This window comes from Ursus americanus, chromosome 1 (genome assembly GCF_024610735.1).
Source record: "Ursus americanus isolate L20-20 chromosome 1, mUrsAme1.1.p, whole genome shotgun sequence".
Taxonomy (NCBI): Eukaryota; Metazoa; Chordata; class Mammalia; order Carnivora; family Ursidae; genus Ursus; species Ursus americanus.
In genome coordinates this window covers 80,494,013-80,511,769 of record NC_142127.1, presented here as the reverse complement: position 1 = coordinate 80,511,769, position 17,757 = coordinate 80,494,013, and the positions used below count along the sequence as shown (strand labels likewise).

The 17,757-nt window shown below is 39.1% G+C and overlaps 1 protein-coding gene across 4 annotated transcripts in view; it reads left to right on the top strand.

The window, feature by feature from the left end:
* PLEKHM3 (pleckstrin homology domain containing M3) overlaps window positions 1-17,757 on the top strand; it is a 177,683-nt gene that overhangs the window by 84,143 nt on the left and 75,783 nt on the right. For all 4 annotated transcript variants that reach the window (XM_087863017.1, XM_045806607.2, XM_087863020.1 and 1 more), the window contains exon 6: window positions 17,138-17,201. In XM_087863017.1, coding sequence (XP_087719143.1) covers window positions 17,138-17,201 — 64 coding nt within the window. The remainder of the gene's footprint in view (window positions 1-17,137; window positions 17,202-17,757) is intronic.

Genomic DNA, 17,757 nt, shown 5'->3' with positions numbered 1-17,757 from the left:
CCTAGACCCATACCTGATGTAGAGTGAGAGCTAATCAGTATTTGCTGAACAAATTAGCTAAATGAATAAAATAGTGTTACCAAGATTCCACCCACTTAATTTGGTGAAACTTATTTTTTTCTTATTACAAAAAAATACCAGTCATTATAGAAAACAAAAATAAGAAAGCCATCTATTATCTTACCACTTTGGTACATATCATTTCAGACTTTTTCCTCTGCAGATTATTTTTTTCCCCATTAAAATGGTTTCATACTGTACATACTACTTTTAACCAATCATTGCACTTGGTACACTGTGAACATCTTTTTATGCCATTTAGTGTACCCAAATGCATGCATGAACTAATAATAAGCTAAGAGAGATCATTTCATAGCAACACTTCCTCTTCCCCTACACACTCCCCCCCACACCAAATCAGGCATATTAGGTCTAGGGGTTATCTGTTACAAAGAGAAAAGATTGCATGCTGTTGGGAGTTGAATATGCATAATTTAGGAGGCTAACTTATGGGCAGCCTAGTTCTTAAAACACAGTCTACACAGACATGACTTGGCATGTCTCTGTCCTGCATGTGAGGACTATATTATAACCAAAATTTGAGATCTAATTGTACAATTATTAGCCAACAAACACCAGTTTATGTTGAATTTTAGAAAAATAAGCATTAGCAGAACTCTAAATGTGCAGATAACACTTAGGTTCAGTAAATGAATATGGCTCTTTATTCTTTGTAAGATTTAATATTAGCCAGATTTTGTGGCTTTGTTTTTCAAGTTAGCTGATTCAAAGTGTCATTAGCTGCAGTTGGGGTTTCGTCTCAATAAATTATGAATCTATCAGGACTTCAAACTACTAAAACACTTGAAAGCAACTGTTCTCATTCTACTTTAAGAATTCCCTTTCCCTTGGGTGACTTATAGAACTTCTAAGGTTTTCAAGTCATCTAACCTCCTCCCCCTTCCTTCATTTTCTTCAGCGATCTTATTTAGCAAATCATATACCAATATCAACACTCTAAGATGGAGCTACAGACTGTCTGCAAAAGACAGTATCATTCAAAACTAAACAGATTAATAAACTGTGAAAAGAATTCTGGCAAATTATGTATTAACTTTATTATAAAATACATATAGCTTTTTATTTACTGAAATCCTTCAGAAAGTTAAAAAGTGATTGTATTCTGAGAGGAAATGAAATTATCTAAAATCATTTTCTAAGGGACAACAAAAAAGAATCAGTGCAGTTAGATAAATGTTATGTTCTTGGAACTGTTAAAAAATACTGTGAGACTTGGCAGCTAGCATCTATAACTGTGATACAGTGTGTCACTTTTATAATCAGACCCCAGAATAATCACCACCAAAATTACTTCCCAAGTATTCCTACTCCAGGCTTTAGATTGTTACTAAGAAACTTAAGCACAATTTTTGAATGAGCAGGTAAAAGAGCCCCTTATTTCCCATAACTATTTGCCAAGATATAATGTCTGATGCAATCTTGCTACTTTTTCAGCCAATGAGATTAGCAAAATGAGGTATCTAGAGAAATGATCGAAGCGTGTTTCTTCCACATGGGTTGCTATCGAAATATCTGCCTTTGATTTAAAATTGTTTTTCCATTAGCTGGGAGCATGGCTAGACATATGATTCCTGTCCACATTCAGCCTAATGTAACCATTTCAGGAAGAGTTTGTAGCTCGTATCAAGAACACCAAATTGCATCTCCCTGGGGATGCTTCACAGCGCTTTTTACTGATTTCAGTGTGGGTGCTACTGCAAGCCTCTCAACTCAGTACAAATTACCCCACCTAGAGCACATATTCTTGGAAAACACAGTAATACTACATGAATAAATGGTTTTCTTTTTTAAATTATTCTTTATGCACTTCTATCCATATTCTTTGTTTAGACAATTATGACTTAGATTCAGAATTGGAGGTTTTCCTTTGGTGGTGGTGGGGTGTGTAGTGTAGATGGGTCTTTTCTTTAAAACCTATCTCTTACATGTGCTAACATATTTCCATTATAAACTTTTTCACATTTTAATCATTGGGTTTTTAAATGCCAGTTGTGCACCTCCAAGAACTGAGCTTCTGAGCTTCAGGGAAATGGTGATATTATTAAATCTTTCAAAATCCTGCAAAGTGTCTGCTTACAAAGTCTGACCTAGTCCCTCTTTTCTCATGAGCATCAGAGCTTGGCAGGAACTGAATTGAAGTCCTCAGAAATTAGTTGGGTTAAACGAGTCTAGATTTTTTTGACTCCGTGTCCTAAGTACAAAATGGAATGAGGACCCCTACCTTTTTGTAAAGACTATTGCCTTTGATTTCATAGGCAATTATCTCTGCATTTCTAACCCCAAGTACCAGCTGCATAAGGACTCTGAATCATATATGCCTTTTTCCTTTTTTAATTTTCATCTTTCTCACCTTTCTCATTCGAGCAATCTATAAATGAAGCCTAAGTTACCTTCTTGGTAAAATAGAAAACTTTGGCATTAGAAACGACTGTGCTACTGATTTCCAAGATTCTTTAGCAGGTTTCTTCATTGTTCTTTGGTATCTGAGAATTTGATAGTGCTACCTGCCGGTAATGTAGTTCCCCTTGATGGGTGAGTGTAGAGTTGACTCTCCTTAACGCAATAAATTTATTCTTTGGCTCTGATGTCAGGACTGACCAGATGAACTTGCACTGGCATGAGCAGGGCTATCTTATTGTTAGCTTGCTGGAGAAATGCTGTCAGATCTGATGGTCAGTAGCCCTGCAGTGCAGTAAGGTCACTTAATCACAGAAAACCCTAAACACAGCAGCCTTGTCAGGAAGCAAAAGGCAGCACCCTTCTGCAGCAAAGATCCTGTTTACCAGAGGATTGCTAAATTAGATTACTTTCAGGTAGTTTGTAGCTTTTGGTTCCCAATGTTGACTTTTAGAGGGAACATTGGAGAAATTAGTGATTACCACTTATATAACATTTTAGTAGAAACCTGAAGCCATTCAATCCAGGGCCAGGCTCTGTCAGTTATCCCTACTTTTGTATCTTAGCTTCTCCTATATTAGCACCTTCATTTTAGCATATAAATGTGCCTTAATCTCTCCCAACTTTAAGAATCTTTTTGAGGCAGAAAACTTATTTGAAGAAGTACTAATTGATACCTCTCTAACTTGGGCAAAAAAACAGACATTCAGGTCTAGGAAGCACAAAAAGCCCTAAACAAAATGAACCCAAAGAGAGCCACACAAAGACATATAATAATTACAATTGTCAAAAATTAAAGAGAATCTTAAAAGCAACAAGAGAAAAACAACTAGTTACATACAAGGGAGTACCCATAAAACTATCAGATGATTTTTCAGCAGGAACTTTGCAAGCCAGAAGGACTGATACTATATATTCAGGCATATAGACTGAAAAGAAAAAAGCTACAACCAAGAATAGTCTACCCAGCAAGTTTATCATTCAGAATTGAAGGAGAAATAAAAAGTTTTCCAGGGACGCCTAGGTGGCTCACTCAGTTAAGCGTCTACCTTCAGCTCAGGTCATGATCCCAGGGTCCTGGGATCGAGTCCTGCATCAGGCTCCCTGCTCTGCTGGGAGCCTGCTTCTCCCTCTGCCTGCCTCTCCCCCTGCTTATGCTCACTCTCTCTCTTTGACAAATAAATCTTTAAAAAAATTTTTCCCAACAAACAGAAGTTTAAGGAGTTTATCACCACTAAAACAGTCTCACAAGAAATGTTAGAGACTTCTTTAAGTGGAAAAGAAAAGGCCATAACTAGAAGAAAACTATGAAGGAAAATCTCACTAGTAAAAGCAAATATATAGTTAACGTAGTGGGTCGACCACTTATAAAGTTAGTATAAAGGGCAAAAGACAAAAGTGGTAATATCAACTATATATACAATTAGTTAAGGGATACACAAAGTAAAAAGATGCAAAATAGATCAGGTATATAAAACATGGGGATGTGGTAGGAATGTAGTGTTTTTATAATGTGTTCAAACTTAAGTGATGAGCAACTTAAAATAGACTGCAATATACATAGGGTGTTATATATGAAATTCATGGTGACTACAAACCAAAATCCTGTAATAGACACACAAAAACAAAGATAAAAGAATCCAAATATAGCATTAAAGAAAGTCATCAAATCTTAAGGGGAGAGAGCAAGAGAAGGAAGAACAGAGAACAGCTACAAAACCAACTAGAAAACAGTTAACAAAATGGCAATAAGTACATGACTAGGGGCATCTGGGTGGCACAGTTGGTTGGGCATCTGACTCTTGGTTTTGGCTCAGGTCATGATCTCACGTTCATGGGATTGAGCCCCAAACTGGGCTCCATGCTCAACAGGGTGTGCTTGAGACTCTGTCTTTCCCGTTGCCCCTTCCCCTAGACATAACCCCCCCCCCCAAAAAAAGATTTACAGATCAATAGCTCTGATAAAGAAAAATCTTAAGTGAAGGGGTGCCTGGGTGGCTCAGTTGGTTGGGTGTCTGCCTTCAGCTCAGGTCATGGTCTCGGGATCCTGGGATTGAGCCCCACATTGGCTTCCTGCTCAATGGCAAGTCTGCTTCCCCCTCTCCCTTTGTGATCTCTCTCACACTCATTCTCTCTCAAATAAATTTTTAAAAAATCTTCAGTGAAATATTAACAAACCAAAGCCAACAACACGTTAAAAGGATCAAATGGGATTTATTCTTGGGATACAAGGATGGTTTAATATCCACAAACTCAACCTGATACAGCACATTGACCAAAACAAAGGTAAAAATCATATGGTCATCTCAATAGGTGCAGAAAAAGCATTGGACAAAATTCATCCATTTATGAGAAAAACTCTCAAAGTGGGTATAGAGGGAACATACTTCAACATAATAAAGGCCATATATAACAAACCCACAGCTAACATCATGCTGAATGGTGAAAAGCTGAAAGCTTTTCCTTTATGATCGGGCACAAGACAAAGATGTCCACTCTCACCACTTTTATTCAGTTTTGTATTAGAAGTTTCAGTTACAGCAGTCACACAAGAAAAAAGAAATAAAAGGTATCCAGATTGGAAAAGAGGACATAAAACTGTTTACTGATATAAGACCCTAAAGACTCCACTAAAAAACTGTTAGAATAGGGGTGCTGAAATCAGAAAGAATGAGTTCTCAACATTTGCTACAACATGGACGGCACTGGAGGAGATAAGGCTTAGTGAAATAAGTCAAGCAGAGAAAGACAACTATCATATGATTTCTCTCATCTATGGAACATAAGAACTAGAATGATCAGTAGGGGAAGAAAGGGATAAAGAAAGGGGGGGGTAATCAGAAGGGGGAATGAAACATGAGAGACTATGGACTATGAGAAACAAACTGAGGGCTACAGAGGGGAGGGGGGTGGGGGAATGGGATAGACCGGTGATGGGTAGTAAGGAGGGCACGTATTGCATGGTGCACTGGGTGTTATACACAACTAATGAATCATCGAGCCTTACATCGGAAACCGGGGATGTACTGTATGGTGACTAACATAATATAATAAAAAATCATTATTAAAAAAAAAAAAAAAAGAATAGGGGTGCTGAGTAGCTTAGTCAGTGAGTGTCTGACCCTTGATCTCAGCTCAGGTTGTGATCTGGGGTTCCTGGGATCAAGCCCCATATCAGGCTCCATACTTAGTGTGGAGCCTGCTTCTCTCCCTCTTTCTCTGCCCCTCCCCCTGCTCGTGCATGCATGCTCTCTCTCTCTCAAATATTTTTTTAAAAACTGTTAGAATGAATTTGGTGTCGTTGCAGGGTACCAAATTAGTATCCAGAAATCCGCTGCAGTGTTTATACACCAACGATCAGAAAGAGAAATTAGGTAAACAGTCCCATTTACAAATATATCAAGAAAAGTAAAATAGCTAGGGATAAATTTAACCAAGGTGAAAAACCTCAATGAAAAAAATTGAAGATGACACAAATAAATAGAAGAATATACCATGTTCATGGTTTGAAAGAATATTGTTAAAATGTCCATACTACCCAAAGCAATCTACAGATTCAGTGCAACCCCTATCAAGATACCAATAGCATTTTTCACAGAACTAGAACAAGTAAACCTAAAATATGCATGGAACCACGGAGGACCTTGAATAGCAAAAACAACCTGGAGGTATCATGCCTCCTGATTTCAAACTATATTATAAAGCTATAGTAATCAAAACAGGATGGTACTGCACAAACACAGAGATCAATAAAACAGAATACAGAGCCCAGAAATGAATCCATTTACATGGTCAATTAATCTAAAACAAAGACGAATATACAATAGGGAAAAGAATGGTGCCAGGAAAACTGGACCACCTTACACCTTACATAAACAAAAGTAAATTAAATGAATTAAAGACTTAAATGTAAGACCTGAAATCATAAAACTCCTAGAAGAAAACATACGCAGTAAATTTTGGGGCAGCAGTCTTAGCAATTTTTTTGGATGTTTCCTCAGGCAAAGACAACAAAAGCAAAAATAAACAATTAGGACAATATCAAACAAAAAGCTTTTGCCCAACAAGAAAACCATCAATAAAATGAAAAGGTAATCTACTGAATGGGAGAAGATACTTACAAATGATATAACCAATAAGGGATTAATATTCAAAATGTATTTTAAAAAATCATTAGTATTAAAAAAATGAACATGATTAAAAAATGGACAAAGGACCTAAAATAAACTTTTTTTTTTCAAAAAAGATACACAGATACCACACAGGCACAGGAAAAGATACTCAACATCACTAATCATCAGGGAAATGCAAACCTAAGCCATGGTAAGATGATGGCTCGCCCTTCAAAATGGCTAGTATCAATTAAAGAAATGATGTGTTAGTGAAGATGTGGGAAAGAAGGGATCCTTTATGCACTGTTGGTGGGGACGTACTTGGTGCAACCACTATGGAAAACAGTATACAGTTTACTCCAAAAATTAGAAATAGAACAAAAACCATATGATCCGTCAATTCCGCTTTGGGGATTTATCTAAAGAAAATGAAAATACTAATACAAAAAGATATATGTACCCCAATGGTCACTGCAGCATTATTTACAGTAGCCAAGATATGGAAACAACCTACATGTCTATCAGTGGATGAATGGATAAAGCAACTGTGATATATAGATATACACAATGGAATATTATTCAGCCATAACCTGACTTCAAAAATGAAATCTTGCCATTTGTGACTACATGGGTGGATGTAGAGGGTGGTGTGCTAAGTGAAGTAAGTTGGAGAAAGACAAGTGTGATAGGATTTCACTTATATGTAGAATCTAAGAAACAAAACATGATTAAACAAAAAAATGAAACAGACCCAAATAATAAATTGGTTGCTAGAGAGGAGGTGGGTAAAGGATGGGTGAAATAGGTGAAGAGGATTAAGAGGTACAGACTTCCAGTTATAAAGAAGTCACAGAGATGGAAAGTGCAGTATAGGGAATACAGTCAATATTGTAATACCTGTGTAGGGTGACTAGACTTACGGTGTTTATTTTGTGATGTATGTAAGGTTGAATCACTTTGTCATACACCTGAAACTAATATTATATTATGTTAACAATTACAAAGTTTTATTTAAAATAATACATGTTCTTATTTAAAAAAAAAAAATCCTCTCTTAGTCCTATATCCTTTTTTAGCCATGGGCCAATTTCTCTCCTTTAAGGGTAACTTCTTTAAAGAGTAATCCATGGTCCTCCAGCCCTCTGCAGTCTGGTGTCCCTCTTCCTCCCCTGAAATTATCCTGTCCAAGGTCACTAATGATTCCTGTTTGCCAAATCCAGCAGAAACGTTTCAGGCTTTGTGACAGCTTTACTCGTATTATTTGACCTCTCCACTGCCTTGGATGCCACTGACCCTCTTTTTCCTTCTTGAAATTCTCTCCTTCCTTGGCTTCACTGATGCTGGCTCTTCTGCTTTTTCTCCCTCCTATTAACTGCTCCTTCCCAGTCTTCCTGCATCTACTTCCTAAATAATACTGTTCTGCCAGGGTCCAGTCTTTTCTCATTTTCTAATGTGTGTTGTCCCGGGCTAGGACTCATTCTTATGGCTTTGCTTAACACCTGTAGGCTAAGGGCACAGAGATCTCCTGCCTGGACTCACGGACAACTCTACCTGGACACTCTACAGACAGCTCCAATCCTCTGCGCCCGCTGAACTCCCTGTTCCCCTGAGACAATTCCTCTTCCTTATTCCCTCTGCCAGTAAATGGAACTGCCATTTTCCTACTGACCTGGGTGGAAACCAAATGATCCCGAGCTCCTTCCTGGCCTTCACTTCCTTAGTCCTCATCACCTGTGGATTCTGCTACAGAAATCTATCTCCTGGTAGGCCCACTCTCTACAACCCCAGGGTAACCATTTAATAAGTTCTCTTCAGGCCCTCATCATTTCTCACTTAATTTACCAAAAATGTGATCCATCCCTCTGTCTCTTCCCCCATCTCCTTCTGCTTTCATTGTTCTTTTGAAGTCACAGATCTACCCATGTTATTCTCCACACTTCTGCAGCACCCCGTCTCTTCTGTGATAGATGCCTAGCAAGGTATTCAGGAGCTGTCACGTCTGGCTGCATGTTGCCTTCCTGAGCTCACCCCTTGCAGATTCCCCCTCACCGCGTGTACGCGTGCGCACCGCCGATACCGCCGGTGCCCTGAAAGCGCAGTGCTCACTAGCATCTGTGCTCTCACGCACGCTGCTCCCTCTCCCCAGAATACCCCTCGTCCCACCTCTTCAGATTACTTCGGGGGCAGTTCTCGAGGCCCTTCCTGACCAGGCGCTCTGCGGGCCGCCCTCATCTCTACCCGTGTGTCTGCGGATCTCAGCACTCCGCACTGTGAACTGGAACTGTTTGCCTACTTGCCTGTTGATCCCACTTGTCTGCATAGTCTTTGATGTTCAAAAACCATGTCTTCTCCAAAGCTCCAGGGCCCGGCACAATGCCTGTCACATATTATGGACCCAGCGTCTGTTTATTGCAATGAAATATATGCAGGTCTTAGGTTCTGATTTTAGGATTTTTACCACAGTGACAAGCCACAGAGGTTGTAAGGTTGGATTTCATTTGCATTAAATTCATTGGGAAATACGATGATCACAAGTTGTGTTTTCTGACAAAATGCAGATCATTCTTTATTGAATACATTAATAGTAAAATGAATGCTGACGTGACTATCTTAAGGGATGCTAAGCTTTGCCTCTCAGACATGAATGGCTCCCTCAGCAGTCCCTGAAGTGGCTGTGAATTCTACTCTGCATCCCCTGTGGGGTCCCGTCCTGCCCCTTCAGCTCGGCCTGAGGCAATTTGACGCTCCCTGAGCACACACTGCGCTTGCAGATTCTCCACAACCCCTCTGACTACTCAGAGTGTAAGGGGACCCGCCCCTGGGAGTTCCTGCTCGTTCCTTCCATTCCCTAAAGAGCTTGGTCGTATGCGCCAACTTGTACATCTAAACTGCAGCAGGGACGCCCTTGGCGTCACCCAGATGAGAAGTTGCAGGTGTTTTCCTGGGCTTGGCTTTTATGTTACTGACCCTGTGCTTCCCCTGTGGATGGTCTGCCTGCCTAAAGGAGATACTCGGAGAGTGTCTTGCAAACTCCGTCTGCCTTGAAGATGGCAGGCACTGGGGAAGAGGAGCAAACCCACGGTGGGAAGCAAGCCTGAAGTCCTCTGGCCCTGCCTCCAAAACCCTTACCTCCTCTAAGGAGAAGAGTGTGTCCCTACCTCTAAAGAGCTGCAAAAAAATATTCTCTTTTGATTTACATTAAAAAGCATCACTATAAGAGATACATTTTAGTCTTCCCTCTCAGGAAATTTCTTGTCATATTTGACTTTCAATGCTTCTGTGCTACAGTTTCCATCCTCAGGGGAAAGGAAAGCTGATTGGCATTATCCAGTCTTAAAAGCCCATGGATTTTATGGCCACCACCATATCTCCTGGACACATCTTCTCCAGACACACTAAGCTCAAGTTCCTTTCTCTTTTCTACATATATTGCATTTTCTAGTTCTTTGTGTCTGTTATGACTGACCTCATGTAAATTATAGAGGTAGACACAGACTAGTGGTAGAGAGGAGACCCTAGATAAGGTGCTTCCTGGGGGAGAGGAAGCAAACATGGGAAATTTATGTACACACAGAAAAATTAAATAAATACATAGATAATGTTAGCAGGCCATGCTCAAAGTTGGTGAGTTATTGTGAAAAGAGGAGTTAATTAATGAACAGTGTTTGGAAGCAGGAAGGACCCAGCCTAGTAAGGAGACTCTGGAAATTCTCTGTGTTGCTCGTGAACCGTGGTCACTGACACACTCGTCTATCTCTAGCACTTGGCACAACACCTGGCTCATTTTACCCACTCAGTAAATGTTAACTGGATAGCTAACTGGCTTGCTGTAGTACTCCAGTAAGAGTATACCAGTATGATTTGATTTGTAAATTTATATTTATTTTTTATATCCTGTGTACTCTGTGATAGAGGTTTTAGGATTTTAGAGCAGAAAGAACTAAGTGGCAAGGCCCTGAGAGAACACTACCTGCTTTATTCTTGCTGCAGTCCATTTCAGTTGCTTTCCTTCTCCCAGTGTCCAGCTGACCTACGTTTGAACAAACCAGCAGAAGAGGCAGAAGCTAATCTTGAAATGATTTTCCAGCCTACTTACTTGATTCAGTCTGTCTCCATTTCTTAGCCCTTCTGCCACACTGCTTCCGTTGTACTTTAAGGGATTTCATTATTAAGCAATTGTTGTTGGAACATTATTCCTTCCACTGAACCATGCTCAAATGTCCTGTGTCCCCATATTAGATTATCTACATCGCTACCCTAGATGCCCCACTCTAAGACTCTCCTAGGTTTCCTATTCTGCACATATGTTCTGCACAAACTCAATTTCTTGCAAATACTTAAATTTTACATATATATATATATATATATATATATATATATATAACTATATACAATACATAAATGCAATGTTGCATTCCAGATTGGATCCTTGAGTAGAAAAAAGGACATTAGTAAAACAATTGGTGAAATTTGAATAAAGTCTATAATTTACATAATGATTCATGTCTGAGTTTTTGGTCAATGCACTGTGGGTTGTGTAAGATGTTAACATTAGAGGTGACCAAGTGAAGGGTATGAGGGTACAAACATTTCACAAATAGAGGAAATGTTAGAAACGTAAGTACATGTGAACATCCTGGTTATTTTGAAAACAGAATTTTTCAAGCAGGAGAAAAATTGCAGAACACCGAAGTGTATACTTTAGATAATTCCAGGCAGCACAGGTAAACAATTAACAACAAAGAATCTCTGTCCGCCATCTCATCCATTTCCACAGCTTTAACCGTCACCTCTGTGTTGATGTCAGAAATGCCCCCTGAGTATTCCACATCTCTCTGTCCCGTATTTCCAAGGTCCAAACTTCCTGTCCCTCCTACAAGCACTTCATAGTCAGCACTTACGAAACTCAGTTCTTAAACCCATTCCCTGACAGCCTGCCCTGTGTGGGCCAGTGACATAACCATCCTGTCACCCAAGCTAGATACGTTAGTCACCTTTGATTCCTTTCTCCTCTTTCACCAATTTTTTAAGATTTTATTTGTCAGAGAGAGAGAGAGTGTGTGCACAAGCAGGGGGGAGCAGCAAGGCAGAGGGAAAAGCAGGCTCCCTGCTGAGCAAGGAGGCCCACGTGGGACTTGATCCCAGAACCCTGGGATGGTGACCTTAGCCAAAGGCATCTGCTTAACTGACTGAGTCACCCAGGCATCCCCTCTTTCACCAATTTTAAACATTGTCAGTTCTTCTTCCAAAAGATCTCTTGTATTATCTATTCCCCCCTTTTCACCATCCTCCTGTGGTTACCCTAGAATAGACTCGCAAATACCTATCAGGGCTATCCCTGCCTGCAGTCTGTCCACCTTCTCTACTGCCTTCAGAAAGTGGGCATGACAAAGTGTTTCAGTGTCACTTTCCTGCTTCCAAAAGCACCAGTGGCTCTATATATTGCTACTGGCCTAAACACTAATAAACATCTACCTGGAAGAGACATGCACTGTATAGCTAAATTAGGTGGCCAACCTGCCTCCCTCCTTCCTCTACTCCCACCTTCAAGAAAGTAGAAGGAATACAGGCCTTTGGAGTCAGGAAGTCCTGGCCTTGAATCCCAAACTTTGCGGCTTTGGGCAAATTAGTCTTTGCCTCTGAGCATCAGTTTTTTCTTATGTAAAATGGAGGTTGTACTTAACATGCAGGGCAGTTGTGAGAATTAAATGAAATGATGTGTGTCAAGTGCCCAGCCCACAGAGGGCTCCTCTTACTAGTTTTGATGCTTAATACTGTAGGGTGCCATGAGGAGTAGATTTCTTGATCATCTCTGTCTTATATGTGTGTTTTGAAAATGGAAGTGGTCACAGGGAGCCTCTCTGTGGTAAAGAAGCTTATTCTCACTTGGAAGAGTAGGCATTTGCTCTACAGCCTGCCCAGCTGGGCTTGGAACGTGCACCTGCTTCCTGCCACAGGTGCGGTCCTGAAGCATAGGAGTTGAAGGGAGCCCAGCCTCAGGTACTGTACTGTATTTCCCAGAATATAAGGGCCTTGCCACTCTGTCTATTCTCATTTCCATGGATGAAACAGGGCTTTTCAGCATTCTTCAGAACTATCATACTTCCCAGGAGAACTCCATACTAGCATATGCCTTCCCTAGGCCTCCATGGGGAGAGGACTTTAATAGGTTCAATGCCCTTTCTTCAGTGGCTTACTATAGGGACTGGCACATAGGTATGCTTGATCAGTATTGGATGGATAGAAAGGTGAATGGAAGGATGAATGAGTTAGCCACTAGGATTTGTCCAATAATGTATACTTAAGTGAATCTCCCTGTGGGCTAGATATTAGGTCAGTGGTTCTAAACCTTGGCTGCACTAATCACCAAGAGAGTTTTTGTTTTGTTTAACATTGATTTCTGTTTTCAACCCATGCTTATGCCCTGTTGTTTTCTAAAAGCTCCCCCAAGTGATTTTATTTTTTTATTTTAAGATTTTATTTATTTATTTGAGAGAGAGTGAGCAAGAGAGAGAACACTAGCAGGGGCAGAGGGAGAGGGACAAGCAGACTCCCTGCTGAGCAGGGAGCCCGATGTGGGGCTTGATCCCAGGACTCTAGGATCATGACCTCAGCCGAAGGCAGACACTTAACCAACTGAGCCACCCCAAGTGATTTTAATAGACAGCCAGGGTTGGGATCCCACATGCTAGTCCATTCTAAAAGTATGTATCGTGTGCATAACTTATCATTCTCAATTATCAGTTTATATATCTTTTCCTCAGTTGGCTTAATGCTCCTTGAACTCAGTACAGGGACTATCTTATTCATAATTATCTACCTAGTGTCTGGCACAGTGCTTGGTATAGAGTAGACAGTCATAAATGTTAATTGCATAAATTGGTTGTTTCTTCCCTTTAGGGTACAAAAAGATTGCATATTATCACATAAGACAGAAAAAATGCTAGCAAGCACCATGAGTTTTGTTTGGGTAATGTATGTGTGTTGGGGGGAGGGGGTTCTGACCATCAGCACTTTGGTATCTATCTGCTTGCCCATAATCCATTGTTGTTTCTTATTCACTGTCATCCAGATGCTGTGAACTGACAGCAGGTAAAGATATTAGACTTTGTCAGAGAATCCCAGTGTGAAATATTTCATCCCATTATTCCCATCTGTATCTATGTCCTAAAATTCGTCACTGTATATGTAAGAGGATAGTTCATTAACGTGATATTCAGCACCATTGTCCCCATTAATGAAAGCCATAGAAGACTCTAGACAAAGACACACGGGATGCCACACCAATCAATTTTCTCAACTCCAAAATGTATTAATTTAGGCACAGAACTGGAAAGATATTTAAGACATTGTATTCATTCATCTTTATTAAAGAGTGAAGAAGCTGAAGCTAGATGGGTTTAAGACTTGCCTGAGATGACACAGCTTGTGAGGAACACAGCTAATGCAAGAAACCTGATGCTCTGGTCCTCAGGCCTGGGCCACTACATGTACTCATATCACCTTGGATTACATTAGAATCAAAGGTCAGGATAAATTGCTAGACACACTCAGTCTTTCAAGACTGAATCAAGAAGAAATAGAAAATCTGAACAGACCAATTACTAATAACGAAATTGAATCAGTAATCAAAAAACTCCCAACAAATGAAAGTCCAGTACCAGATGGCTTTATAGGTGAATTCTACCAAACATTAAAGAAGAGTTAACACCTATCCTTCTCAAATTATTCCAAAAAACAGAAGAGAAGGAACACTTCCAAATGCACTCTGTGAGGCCGGCATTACCCTAATACCAAAACCAAAGATATTGCCAAAAAAAAGAGAGAAAATTACAGGACAATATTGCTTATGAACATACATGCAAATATCCTCAACAAAATATTAGCAAACCAAATTCAATAATGCAACATTGAAAGGATCATTTGCAGTGATCAAGTGGGATTTATTCCAGGAATGCAAGGATGGTTCAATATTGACAAACTCAATCAACTTGATATACCACATTAACAGAAAGAAGGGTAAAAATTATATAATATCATCTCAATAGATGCAGAAAAAGCATGACAAAATTAAACATCTACTTACGATAAAAAACACAGCAAAGTGGGTATTGAGGGAACATAACTCAACATAATAAAGGCCATATATGATAAACCCACAACTAACATCATACTCAATGATGAAAAGCTAAAATCTTTTCCTCTAAGATCAGGCACAAAACAAAGATGCCCACTCTCACCACTTTTATTCAACATAGTATCGGAAGTCCTAGCTACAACAGTCGTTTAAGAAAAAGAAATAAAAGACATCCAAATTGGAAAAGAGTAATAAAACTGTGACCATTTGCAAATAACATGACACTATATATGGAAAACCCTAACGACTCCACTAAAAAACTATTCGAACTAATAAATGAATTCAGTACTGTTGCAGGATACAAAATTAATACACAGAAATCTCTTGGATTTTTATACACTAATAAAACTACAGAAAGAGAAATTAGGAAAACAGTCGCATTTAGACTTGCAACAAGGAGAATAAAATACCTAGGAATAAATTTAATTGAGGAAATGAAAGACCTATACATTAAAAACTGTAAAACACTGATGAAAGAAATTGAAGATGATACAAATAAATGGACGGACATACCAGGGACTGGAAGAATATTGTTAAAATGTCCATATTATCCAAATCTACTAGCTATGATCTACAGATTCAGCAGAATCCCTATGAAAATACCAATGGCATTTTTCACAAAACTAGAGCAAATAATCCTAAAATTTGTATGGAACTACAAAAGACCCTGAAGAGCCAAAGCAATCTTGAGAAGGAAGAACAAAGCTGAAGGTATCACACCCTGATCTCCCACTATATTACAAAGCTAGTGTGATCAGAAATACTATGGCAGTGGCACAAAGCCAGACACATTAATTAATGGAACAGAATAAAAAAGTCCAGAAATAAACCCATGCTTGTATGTTCAGTTAATGTTCAACAAAGGAGGCAAGAACATACAATGAGGAAAAGACAATCTCTTCAATAAATGGTGTTGGGAAAACTGGACAACTGCATGGAAAAGAATGAAACTGGGCCATTTTCTTACATCAAATACATAATAAATTCAAAATAGAGTAAAGACTTCAGTGTAAAACCTAAAACCGTGGAACTCCTAGAAGAAAACATAGGCAGTAGGTTCTTAGACATTGGTGTTAGCAATATTTCTTTGGATCTGTCTCCTCAGGCAAGAGCAACAAAAGCAAAAACAAACTAAATGGGACTATTAGACTAAAAAGCTTTTGCACAGTGAAGAAAACCATCAACAAAATGGAATGGTAACCTGCTGAATGATATTTGCAAATGACATAAATGATAAGGGGGTTAATATCCAAAATATATAAAGAACTCACAATTCAATATAAAAACAAACCAATTTAAAAAATAGGCAAAGGATCTGAAGACGTTTCTCCAAAGAGGGCCAACAGACACATGAAAAGATGCTTGGCATCACTAATCATCAGGGAAATGTAAATCAAAACCACAATGAGATATCACTCACACCTGTCAGAATGGTTAGTATCAAAAAGACAACAAGTGTTGCTAAGGATGTGGGGAAAAGAGAACGTAATTTGCTGCAGTCACCATGGAACACAGTATGGAGGTTCCTAAAAAAATTAAAAATAAAACTAAAAACATACCATCCAGCAATTCCACTTCTGGGTACTTATCCACAGGAAAAAAAAAATCATTTGAAAACAATATGCACCCTTATATTCATTGCAGCATTATTTACAATAGCCAAGATAGGGAAGCAACCTAAATGTCTATCGGTAGATGAATGGATAAAGAAGAGGTAGTATAGACACACAATGGAATATTACCCAGCCATAAAAAATAATGAAACCATTTGCAACAACATGGATGGACCTAGAGGGTATAATACTAAGTGAAATAAGACAGAGAACGACAAATACCTTATGATTTCATTTATATATGGAATCTAAAAAGGCAAAATAAAACAGAAACAGACTTGTAGATACAGAGAATAATATGGTGGTTGACAAAGGGGAGTGGTGTGGGGTGAGGGATAATAGAGGGAAAGGGGATTAAAAGATACAAACTTCTACTTATGAAATAAACAGCGATACAGTGTACAGCATAGGGAATATAGTTAATATACAACAACTTTTTATGATAGATGGTAGATTTATCGCGATGATCACTCATAATGTATATAACTGTTCACTTTGTTGAATACTTGAAACAGAATATTATGTCAACTACACTTCAATTTAAAAAAAAAAAAAAAGCATTACTCCTTTTTGTCCTGAAATAAACTCATTTAGGAATTTAAAAAAAAAGTCAAAGATCAAACTTTTACTTTCATCTTAGTATCTGAATAAAAAGGGTGTTGTTAACAGGTTTCTCAGTGCTGGGAGGAAGATTCTCGGTGGAAAGAGAAGGAGGCAGAGGAAAGGGATCTTGAAAGAGACAAAACTTGTTTTGTGGCAGCACTGCAGTTGATTTGTGTTTCTGTCCTTGTTTTCAGAATTTTCCCCAGAGAATACCTCCTTCAACAGATCCACCTGTATTCCCTCGCTGATCTGCAGCAGGTGAGCGCTCAGAAGGGCCATTTCATTTCTGCTTTTTCACTGGGAAAGTGTCTTAGTTGATTACGGTCTAGGCACTGAATTCTGCCATCATTGGGGTAATTTCTTCATAAGCCCTGATAATTTCTACTCAGAATGGGGGAAAAACCTTATTATAAAAAGGTACTACGGGACAGTAAGAAATGTTGGCAAGGATATGTGGAGAAACTAGAGCTCTCATACATTACTGGTAGGAATGTAGTGGTCCAGCCACTTTGGAAAACAGTTCGGTGTTCCCTCAAAAAGCTAAACAGAGTTACCATATGAACCAGCAGTTAGTTCCTCTCCTAGAATATACCCAAGAGAATTGGAAACTTGTGTCCACATAAAACTTGTACACAAATGTTCAAAGCAGCATTACTCATGATAGCCAAAGAGTAGAAGTAACCCAATGTTCATCAACTGATGAACAGATTAACAAAATTGTGTATATCCAGACAATGGGATATTATTTGGCCATAAAAGGAGCAAAGTACTGACACATGCTACAATGTGGGTGAACCTTGGAAACATCATGCCG